Consider the following 11,975-nt stretch of genomic DNA (forward strand, 5'->3'; position numbering starts at 1 on the left):
GGCAGCTAGTTTTTTTTTTGGTATCATAAACATAAAAGCAGGTGAATAATTTCGCTTGGGACTTGGTAAAATACTTTAAATCAAGTGCAGCGAAATCGAATGTTGATAGAAAAATATATATGTGAAATGGCGTGAGCGCGAAGAGCTGGGTAGTAGCCAACAGAAAAGGGGGTCGAAAATATCAAAAAATGAATCCGTAAGACAGAAGGTTTCAAACCTGAATTTCTGATAAAAAATAAATGCTGACTTAGCAGCCAATGGTCTGAAAACTTATCTGCCCTTTAAACAGAGCTAGCGATGCAGCATCCTTCCTTGATGCATAATCGAGGCTTTATTATGACAAAATCGACCCAACCGGCTATGTTGATACGGTAGCGAGAAGTTAGTAGCATGCATCACCTTCTACACAGACCAAAGCATGTCTTACGATTACAATCATTTCCTTTGTCCAAGCCACAAGAAATGAGATTTCGCACCAGCGATCGTGAAAAGAGCCTTGCAAGTATCACAAATTAGATTATATCACGCATATTGAAGATTGAAGCGCACCTTGGATTTCTGATAGGCCCTTTCAGTGCGCATTCAGAATTGGTAAATATTATATCTACCATGTTTTCACTATTAGTCCAAAAAGGCGAAAAATATGTTTGGTGACAAAAGAGGATACAGCGAAATACATACATACTGAAACGAATTTAGGGAAAGTCCGCTTATTTTACACCTTCTATTAAAGATCGTATCGCTATACTGGTGAATAAATAACTCCAATATTTAATAATGCAAAACGGTCTTTATTAAACTACAATAACACTTATACTCCGCAACTGATAGCGTGATTAAATCAAACTGATTGATTATGCCTCATCTGGTGCCGCTTTTATACTCTTCGGTTTCCTCGTTCACATATTTGTAGCGTTTCTCCTTCTAGAATTTACTAGTTCGCTGAAGATTGCATACTTTTGTGAGTATCTCTCCGCTGCTGTATGTACATATGTGTAGACATAATGATTGATTTGTTTATGTAGATACAAGTGACTGCTTAGTATCGGCTTAGAGATGATTGTTGTTGTTGTAGCAATGTTTCGCCCCACCTAATAGCTTCGACCGATCACAAATTGTCATCAATATCCTCTAACGGTAGTCCAAGGAAACTTGCTGTTTCAACAGGGGTGGACCATAATGAAAGGGGTGTTAGAGGCGTTGGTTCCACATTACAATTAAAGAGATGGTTGGAGTCTTGTGGGGACACATTGCAAGCGGGGCATACATTTTGTATATCGGGGTTGATTCTGGATATGTAAGAGTTTAACCTTTTACAATATCCAGAACGAAGTTGAGCCAGAGTGACTCGCGTTTCCCTGGGAGTATGCGTTCCTCTTCCGCAAGTTTTGGGTACTGTTCTTTGAGTACTGGATTCACCGGGCAATTCCTGGCATAAAGGTCCGCCGCCTGTTTGTGGAGGTCACCAAGGACCTGCTTGTTTTTTTGCTTCATACGGCTGAGTTCTCAGTTGCCGTATTTCCTCAAAATGCTTACGGAGATGACTCCTTAAGTCCCTAGGCGGTGTTGGCTCATAAATCAGGTGTCTGTTGGAATGCCCAGGTTTCTGGGTATTCAACAGAAACTGTTTGGTTAGCATCTTATTTCTCTCCCTGATGGGGAGTATTCTCGCCTCATTATGTAGATGGTGCCCTTGGGACATAAGAAGACAGCCCATGGCGGTTCTGAGCGCAGTATTTTGGCAGGCCTGTAGCTTCTTCCAGTGGGTAGTTTTTAGGCTTGGCGACCATATAGGGGACGCGTAGCACGCAAACGTCAGGCCAATTGCTTTGTATGTGGTAATGAGCGTTTCTTTGTCTTTTCTCCAAGTACTGCCAGCAAGGGATTTGAGGATTTTATTACGGCTCTGGATTTGCGGGACCACCTTGGCCATTTTCCATTTTTCGGGTATAACAAAGGTGGAAAGAGACAGGTTGAAAACATGTGCTAAATATTTGAAAATATTTGAAACCCTCTTTCCTTAGGCTTTTAAGCATCGGCATGGCTATGCCGTCTGGGCTCACTTAGAGATGATAGTATCCCTTAGTCTTGCTAATATTCGTCACAATACCATTATCAGGTGTAGCGTCATCGCATTTGCATTTTGTAAACCACGCCACCGTGGGCAGCGATAACTTCGAAATAGAGGGTCTTTGGGAACTAGCATTAATACATATAAAATAATAATACCAAAGCGAGATATAATTTAGAAAATATTTAGGCCTAGATACTCTTCCAAGGTTTAGCTTCCACCAGTTGTGGTCACTACAAACCAATGTTTTGTGCCAACTCCGAATGGTCTCTGCAAGGTGTCAACCTCACCTACGCAATCCTGATAAACATTTCAATGCTTTTCGCTAAAACTAAAAGCAATTATACTGAACATTTCTGTGAATGTAGATTGTACTTTGGGATAGTAAACTACTTTATTTAAGCGACTTTTTATATGCTCTAGCTATAAGTTTTTTTTTTTAAATATAAAATTTTAATGAAGAAATTAAAACAAAAATTATATTTTAACAGGTTATTACTCAAGCACATTTGATAATCCTTACACTTGGCTTTGGATTATCTCTTCCGTCATTTCCTCGTGCTACGCTTATACTTGGGACATTAAAATGGATTGGGGTTTGTTCGATAAGAACGCGGGTGAGAACACGTTTTTGCGGGAAGAAATTGTCTACTCAACGGTAAGTGCATAAAAATTGCATAAACTAGAAAAGATTTTTCCCAATTCACCTTTTTCCTACAGGGCTTTTACTACTTTGCTATAGTCGAAGATTTGGTATTACGTTTCTTCTGGGCCTTATCATTTTATCTAACAGAAATGAAAATTGTAAGTGGTGATATTATGACGTCTATTACAGGTATTTCGGAAGTATTCAGGTATGTGTGAATGCATTTATTTTATAATCTATATTTCATGATATTCACAAACTTTTTACTTCATAACATAAAATAGACGCTTCGTTTGGAACTTTTTCCGTTTGGAGAACGAACATCTCAATAACTGTGGTAAATTCCGTGCCGTTCGTGATATTTCTATAGCACCGATTGACTCATCCGATCAAACGCAAATATTACGCATGATGGACGAGCCAGATGGTGTAATTAATCGTTATACCAAAACTAATCGTCCAAAGCCGAAGAAAATAAAAGATCCTGAAAAGCGTGGCTTATTGCCGAATCGTAGTTCGTTACAGGACTTGACTATCGATGTAGATGGCACGAAAAAATTGTAAACTTTCACATGCAAAATGTGTGTATGCATGTTTAAATACATGAAATATCATAAAAGAAAAAGGAGCGGTTAAGTGTCCTAAAGTGATGATAACAGTAAAATGTATGCTTCCAAAATCAAAAAACAGCAAAAATAAGAAAAATTGCTGAACGTTTCAAACTTAGCCAATAAGATACATATTTTTATATTTGTTTGTCATCAATTTTATATGTAAACATAAATATAAATAAGTAGTTGAATTTTCTTTTTGGTATTAAATTAATTACTTAAAGTCAGTGCAGATTATATATTTTTTTGACCATTACTTTTCCCGCCAAATGTTCAGTTAAGGTTATATAAAAAGTTTATTTACAATGTATTTTGAATATTAATTTTTTAAGCCATAGCCACATAATATACATACATACTAATAAACACATTTGGCAGTATTATGTACTTATGTTATTACAAATAATTTTTCGTACTTACATATTTAGTTAATAATAATTTCTAAAACTAGCAAATTCAAAGTGATTGTGGTAACTAATTGGAAAGAAAAGACAGCAAAACATTTTAGACTTAGTATACACGCATATATACTTAAATATATCTAAATACCCAAAATTAACTAATCGATATTGACATAACTTTTTTGTTAACCTCAAACATTCCCCAAATCGCATTCATAACTGATTCAAAAATTAATAAAAATTTTGAAGTAAAAATTTTTGTTATTGGCGCATATTTATAACTCCTCGAAAAGCTCGCCATCAACAAAATAAACAATAATATTGTGTAAATATATTGAATATACGCTGATATATTGGAACATAATGCTGCACGAGTTATTGGCTTTTATACCTATATGAAGATGCTCGTACACTATTGCGTACACAAACATTATTATAATTGTAAACATATCATGGCCAGTTTAGTGTCTTCAAGAACAATTCACCTCACAGAGATCTTTACAGTGACGTTAAAGCCAGTGTTAGTAAAGTGCGCCTATGTTTTTTTGGAGCATATGATAGTTTCTTAAGATTAGGCATCATTGTGGATAAAACAAGTGTGATAACTTCTGCATAGACGTCAAAATTACAAATACAATGGATCACCTGATTTTTATTTGACTATCGCTTTCTCATTCTGTGTCTCCTATCAACCGCTGAAGATAGCTGGCCTTTGCGCCGCCATATTGAACACCCTGTCAAGCAGTTGACGGATAAGATATCACACTTGTTTTATCCACAATGTTAGGTATATGAATATGCTCCAATGATTTTTTGTTTTGCAGTAGGCCCTAGGCACACTTTGAAAAAAAAAAAAAAAAAAATACTGAAAACATTAATATCAAATTGTGTGCACTCGTTTTATTGATGAGCGGTTTTTAAGCGTTATTATAAGTCAACGAATAATTGTAATACTAATATTAACTAATATTACCGATATATGTACAAGAAAATGCCACTTACATATATAAATAACATGATACATATTATGTACATATAACTATAAGAAATAGAAAATATGATATACAATAAAATAAACTTTATCTACATATTCCCATAAACAATATGTGTTTTAATTGTTAGTTGATGTGATGAAGCGGTCAGGAAAGATGTTGGACCGAAGCCTTCAATCGAAGATGATGGAACTCATCTCGACCTTCATTCCCAAAATGACGCGGTACGACGCTCTGCAAGGTCCCCAGCGGGTTAGGGGGTCAGAATATACCCGCGTTAGGTATGCCTGTCGTAAGAGGCGACTAAAATACCAGATTCAAGGGGCTGTGTAGCGCAACCCTTTAGGTTGCCAGCGCAATATATAGCTTCTCCAAACCCAATTGTCAACCTCAGCTATCCGCGGCGAATCCTGTTTCACTAACAGACGAGGCTCTGGCGACCCCAAGCTCCTCATGGAACTTGGGGGTGGGGAGGGAGGGGATGGCCTGAAGGTTTAATGTGGCCACATAAATCGTTCCCGAGATGGTCGGACTAGGCTTAATGGTGCTGTGGTACCGGAGCGCACCGGATCTGTATCCGGCAAAGGACCATCACATCGATAAACCCCTAAGCCTTCGGGGAGCAACCTTATCGCTACAACAACAACAACAACAACAACGCTCTGCGAGGCACATATCGTACCAATATTGATATATCTGTTGCTGGAAGGTCAAAAGTGATAACTCCACTTTCGGTACAAATGGGGTTAAACTTTACCTGTCTTCTTGTCTTTCTGGCAAAAGATTGTAACTCAGATGTTGCATCTCCATGTATCATTGAAGTTAAGATTTAATTTGTTTCGGTCATTTCTCAACATGTACTCTTCCTGGACAGCTACAGATTTGGTGTAGACCCCTGGACGCTGATAACATCAGAAAAGACAAGGGAGGTAGGTGCCTATCATTGTTTCGCGATAACTGACACCAATTGAGAGCTCAAGTCTTTCTCAACCTGCCTCTCTAACTCAGTGGATGTCCCCTGGACCTTCTTTCTCTGAAATACTTCATTTCCTTCATTTTATAACATTAATGATGCTGTGCAGTACATCAGAACGATGTGATCAACGACTTATAGAGCGCACTTTTTGTTGTTCTCCTCAGCCCATTAAACGCTGGACATGAAAAACGGTAGTTCTGATTGATCATTGCCTGTTATACGAATCGCGCATATAAAATTACGTAAGTCGCTACGTAAGCCAGCACGATCTCGAAATAAGAACATAAATTGGGAAAAAGGGAACTGATGGTACAACATGAAGATATATGTAGAATCAGAACCGAAGTAGTGGGAGACCGTTTTAAGCGATTGATTCTACATCCTCCGGCAATGAATTAAAAAATTAGATATTCACACAGAATACCAATCTCCAAGCCATTTCCACCTCAGAAACTCGGGAAGCTATCTAGAACCCGTGGACATTGGAGCTCAGACAACATCTTTAGTCATTCTGTCCATTTTTATTACTGTTATGAAAGACTGGCCTACAGTATAAATTGAAGGAACCAACAAACCACTCCTCCACCAGTGGCTCATGCAGAAAGCTCATATTGTGCAAAGCAGGAATGTAAAAATCCTTCGGAGAATCGCGTTACTCGTCCAAATGATACGAACACTTCTTCTCAAGTCCCACCATACAAGGTTGACGTGATCGTTAATTAAAAAAATCTAACTCCTCGTCTCAATTTAATTATGAGGTACAATTGGGGTATAAGAGTTCAGATTGTAGCTAAATTCTTGAAGACTTAAAGTTTAGAATGAAAACAATGTAATCAAGTGCAATGTGACATTCAGCTCTATTTTGAAGGCTAAATATGGAATTTATAAATGGGAGTTTCCATTGTTACGGTCGCGACTATTTTGTGTAAAACTTTTATAATTTAAATAAAAATATCAGAGAAATGATTGAATTATTATATGCAAAAAAAAACTTCAAGAAGTAAAAAATATAGTAAGATAAATTACAGTTTAAATAATTAATTAGTAGTACTCAGGGAAAGGTGAACGAAGAGCGTAGCGTTCGCGCCATTATAAATTTCATAAATTGTGTGGAACTCATTTTCATAACTTACACTGTAAAATTTCCCCACTAAATTTACTAAACCCATTTACCATATCTAAATTTCATCTATCGATACTGCAATCAAGGCAAACGCACTTCTTAATCCTTTCTGGCAATTCTTTACTTTAGCTCACAACTGCTAAAACTGGTCCAAAAATATCTGGAGAGGTGTGGAAATTCAAATTTTATTTCTGTCAGAAGATATTTCCAAAAAACAGAAAAATGGCTTCGGAGCACTCGGAAACCGGGGGTGGGATCTATAGAATTTTTGCGCAGAATACCTTTCTGCATAGGGGGCCTTCGACCGCGATTATAAAAAAGGAAAAAGTCTAGTTGAGGGGTCGACTGCTAATACGCATCAAAAAATATCGAGAGTTATCAAAAGACGCATATTGACCTCGACAACAATAATCCGAAGGCGGAAAAGAAACATTTCATCTCTTTCCGGAGATATTTGCAGTTGAAGGTGGCAATTTTCATGTGGTTGTTGTAATGTTTTACCCATAAAAAAAAATTATGAACATATGTAAGTGTTTTGCGGGGATATAGTTTTGGTCTCCAAACCGGTGTTGGACCCACCCAGGGTAATCTTTTATAAGCGCGGCCGAAGGGCGCCAATGCAGAAAGGTGTTCAAAAATACAATGGATCCCACCCCCGGTTTCGGAGGGACCCGCAGGTAATTTTCGGGTTTCTCGTTAATATCCTTTGAACGAGTTAAACTTTTTATTTTCCGCCTTCGGATTACTAATGCTGATGTCAAGACGCGTCGTTTGACACCTCTCTCGATATTTTTGGAAGCGTATTAGCAGTCGACCCCTCAACTAGACTTTTACCATAAAAAATTACCCTGGGTAGGTCCAATTCCCGCTTTCGGATTCGTGGTCCTGGGTCCCAAGCGCGTCTTTTGACACCTCTCCCGATATTTTTGGACAAGTTTTAGCAGTTGTGAGCTAATGTAAAGAATAAACGGCGATATCTCCACAACCAGTGCCAAGTTATCTCATCAGATGATTGCTTCTTCTTTATATTTTCCATACAACGTCTTTGTACGACAGTTTACTCCATGGTTAAAAAATTTAGGTTAAATTCATTTGGAAATTTTTGACGGAAACACAATTTTTTTTTTTGAATACATTACGTCTAACCTTGCCATGTAGGTTAAATTGAAAAATGGGAATTTTAAGTAATTTTTGTGGGAGTTTTACTTCTTTGTCGCGTAGTCGTCAAAAAACACAATCATAGCTTTCAAAAAGTCCATCGCACCGCCACAACACTATAAGTCATTAATACTCAAATAAATTGCGGGCTGAACCAAGAATCCCACCATATAATCGAGGAGCCAGACCTGGCAAAAACTTTCGACAATGTCAATCACAAGCTACTGCAAGACTTGGAAGGGTCTACCCTTCCACCTAGTATCGAAAGGTGGACAGGAAGCTACCTCACGGTGAAATTCTATCCCCACTTTTGTTTAATTTTTATATCTCGAAGCGCCCATCGCCAATAAAAGCGGTTACTATTGGTTTTACGGGGATAATTGAATGATAATGGCCTTTCCATATATAAGCAATGCTGTAAAATTAACAACTACCTCCCTACTATTTGAAGTTTTTTCGTCACTCTTACTTACGAGGCAAATTCTGCAATATTGGAAATCCATGTTTATGGCACTATGCTACCAATTGTCCGACATCCAAACGGTATGAGTATGACGTTCGATAATTGCCTGTATTTCGGCGGGCATGCAACCGCAATTACAGCCAAAGTCCAGAGCCGTTACAAAAAGTTCAACTCCCTCACTGGCGGTACTTGGGAGAAAGACAAAGAAACGCTCAAAGCTGTTGTTACGATCGCCGACCTTAAAAAACATACGGGGGGAAGCTGTCAGAGCGCCGCTATCAGAAATCACGAGATGCATTCTTATGACGTCCGAACATCATTTACACAATAAGACGGAAATACCGCCCATAAAGGAGTTAAATGAAATACTGAAGAAACAGTTCCTGTTAAAATATTTAGAGAACTGGGCATCCTATCAAACAGCTGATCAGGCCCGGCTCTCTGGTATATAAGGAGACATCTCCGGAAGCACTACGAAAAGATTTGGCACACAGGAGCTCAGATGAGTGGCCCTCAGCCTCATCTACAAAGAGCTGGTTAATTCCCGGAGAAGCCCGTTTTCAGATCGCAACACCGGAAATTCTCGGTAGAGGAAAGCCGACTTCCCAAGGATACGCGCGTCACTGGGCACAACTTTTATTTGGATATTGTAATATACTAAACTCTTACTTAGCCCGGATCAACCACGACCTAGGCAAAATATGTCCCCATAAGACACCAACCATTTTCAACTATATCATCGAGCCACCGTCTGTAACATCTTCATGTCTCACCACTCTATTGAAACTGCAAATTTCCTTGGACTTAAAGTATATCGAAAACGAAACAAATTTTGTGAGTAATCGTGGTGAGTAATTTTGTGGTGCGTTCTCTGAGTGTAGTATATTTTATCTAGAAAACGTGGAATATTTTCTATTTATACTACGTTTCCTAGACTGAGAAAATTGCCCTTTGGTTTTTCTTTAAGTTTTTCAGCAACAACAATTTTTTTATTTATATGCAACTATGATTTTGAAAATATTTGCCTATCAAAAGCTGGTAAAAGTCTAGTTGAGGGGTCGACTGCTAATACGCGTCGAAAAATATCGAGAGAAGTGTCAAAAGGCGCGTATTAATCTCGAGAACAATAATCCGAAGGTGGAAAAGAAAATTTTATCTCTGTCCGGAGATATTTGCAGTTGAAGTTGGCGATTTTCATGTGGTTGTTGTTGTGTTTGTACCTACAAAAAAAATCTGTTCATCAACGTGGCGGTAGCCACGGTTATACCACACACCCGGACTTGGCATGGCGTAGCCTAGGGTTATTTTTTATAAGCGCGGCCGAAGGCCGCCAACGCAGAAAGGTGTTCTGCGCAAAAATACTATGGATTCCACCCCCGGTTTCGGAGGTACCCGCGGGTCTTTTTTCGGGTTTTCGTTAATATCTTTTGAACGAGTTAAAATTTTTATTTTCCGCCTTCGGATTATTAATACTGATGTCATGACGCGTCGTTTGACACCTCTCTCGATAGCGATAACGTATTAGCAGTCGACCCCTCAACTAGACTATTACCCAAAAGCTAACAAGATTCACTGTTACGGGATAAAGAATATCAAAGTATATGATATATAGTAAATGAAATAGTTAAAACATACGAACAAGCTTAAAATTCAACTCATTTCTTGCTTATATCTATTTGACACTACTTTATTTTTTCTTGGATTCAAAGCTAGAAAAACTGACGAAACTTTATCGGAACTTCAAAATACAAAGCAATTTCTACCATAAGAAAGCGTGACCACTATTCCGCAAAAATTAGTGAGTTTGACATGTTTTTGTTTATGTTTTAAATTTTTTTTTTACATTAACATTTTTAACAATAAAAACAATGGAAATAACAGGGGGAAATTATTTCGGTCTATGATGGTTTACATTTTTCACGAAAATTGTTAAATTAGTCTTGCCTGTACGCATGTAAAGGTTTTTGGATAGTGCAAGCCGGAATTTGTTTATTAATTCAGAAGGGTCTGATTTGGTGGAAACTCCCAAATGTGTATTAGAGTGGTCATTAAAAGTTAAAGCCTTCTGTAGATTAAAAAGCGTAGGGGTTTTCTTCTACAATTGCACGTGTCGCTATGTTGTAAAGTTTGGAAAGTGAACTTTATTCATGCTAAAATCGTATGTCTCGAGAACGAGGAAATAAAACGATTTTCAAAGATTTTCAGATGGAGAATTTAGACAAAAAAAAATTGCAAAATTTCCACACAATTAGGATTAAATAACATACAGAATTTGTATGTACCTAAATGGTGAATAAAAGGAATAGCAACAAAAAGGTAATATTTATTTTTCATTTTATTTTATTTTATTTTATTTATTTGTTTAAGTTTATGAATTTTAATCCTTATAGACCATATATGTAATCTCCTATATTGCTAATAGACAATGCTCGCAATGTGTTTTGAATTCGAAATCAAAACAAGACAGCCTATAAAATGTTTGTGATTATAGCAGCATAAGTGTGACAATAAAAAATTTAAATTTAGGTACATTCGATTATTGAATACAAAAACAAAAACGTTTAAACAGCAATATATCGGCACTCTGATGTTTGGGAATGTACCTAGCCTTTTGTAGCAATATATGAGTGTTACATATATGTTACAGACATGGTACAATGAAAATTTAAAAAATATTTATGCCTAAAAGTAATCGGTGTACCTAGAAAGCAAACTTCAAAATATTCATAAATTCAGCCCTTCGTATAGAAAAATCAAGAGCAGCGGAGTTACTTATTGAGTTAAGCTCCCGAATAGCACGCGTAATGGGAGCATTACCAGCGTAATTCGTTCTGAAATAATAGTAATGAAATGGAAAGGAATTTCTGAGAAATATCTGCGGAACATTAAATCGAATCCTTTCCAGCAAATATGGGCAATCAATTTCGCCATTAAAAATATTATACATGAATGTCAAGCACAGCATAGATCTACGATTTCCAAAGACTTGAGGTTTAAAGTAAAAGACGCGCAGAGTAGGAAGGAATCGGCTCCGAAAAGTTTAACGACCGAAGGGCATATTTAAGGAAAAATTTTTGAATTCTCTCAATTCTACAAATGGCTTGGTCTCCAAATGAAGACAGCATATTCAAGATGGGATCTAACGTATGACGTGTAGTGCAGCTTAAAGCTATAGGGGTCTGAGAATTTTGAGGCATTGCGCCGTACAAATCCGAGCTTAGAATATGCTTTCGATGTTACGTAGTTAATGTGATTAATGAAAGAAAACCTTTTGTCGAAGACGACACCCAGGTATTTAATCTCATCAACACATTGAAGTTCATAGTTAGATTTACTGTATTTTGTACACAAAATGTTAGTTGATTTTGATTAAATAATTTGAAAGCATTTATGCGTATTTAAAGAGAGACAGGAATTCAAGCACCACTGGTGAAGCTTATTTACATCATCCTGCAGCTTTATGGCATCTTCTGGCGATTTAATAGCTGAGAATATTTTTAAGTCATCTGCATAAAGTGAACACTTTGCAAACGA

The 11,975-nt window shown here is 37.3% G+C and overlaps 1 protein-coding gene across 5 annotated transcripts in view; it reads left to right on the top strand.

Annotated features, from left to right (window-relative positions):
* Window positions 1–4,832, top strand: part of LOC137250408 (solute carrier family 53 member 1-like) — a 96,433-nt gene extending 91,601 nt beyond the window's left edge. For all 5 annotated transcript variants that reach the window (XM_067783145.1, XM_067783141.1, XM_067783142.1 and 2 more), the window contains 3 exons: window positions 2,563–2,729; window positions 2,792–2,925; window positions 3,002–4,832. In XM_067783145.1, coding sequence (XP_067639246.1) covers window positions 2,563–2,729; window positions 2,792–2,925; window positions 3,002–3,281 — 581 coding nt within the window. In that variant the 3' untranslated portion in view covers window positions 3,282–4,832. The remainder of the gene's footprint in view (window positions 1–2,562; window positions 2,730–2,791; window positions 2,926–3,001) is intronic.
* Window positions 4,833–11,975: the final 7,143 nt, after the last annotated feature.

This window comes from Eurosta solidaginis, chromosome 4, assembly GCF_040869045.1.
Source record: "Eurosta solidaginis isolate ZX-2024a chromosome 4, ASM4086904v1, whole genome shotgun sequence".
In the NCBI taxonomy this organism is placed as follows: Eukaryota; Metazoa; Arthropoda; class Insecta; order Diptera; family Tephritidae; genus Eurosta; species Eurosta solidaginis.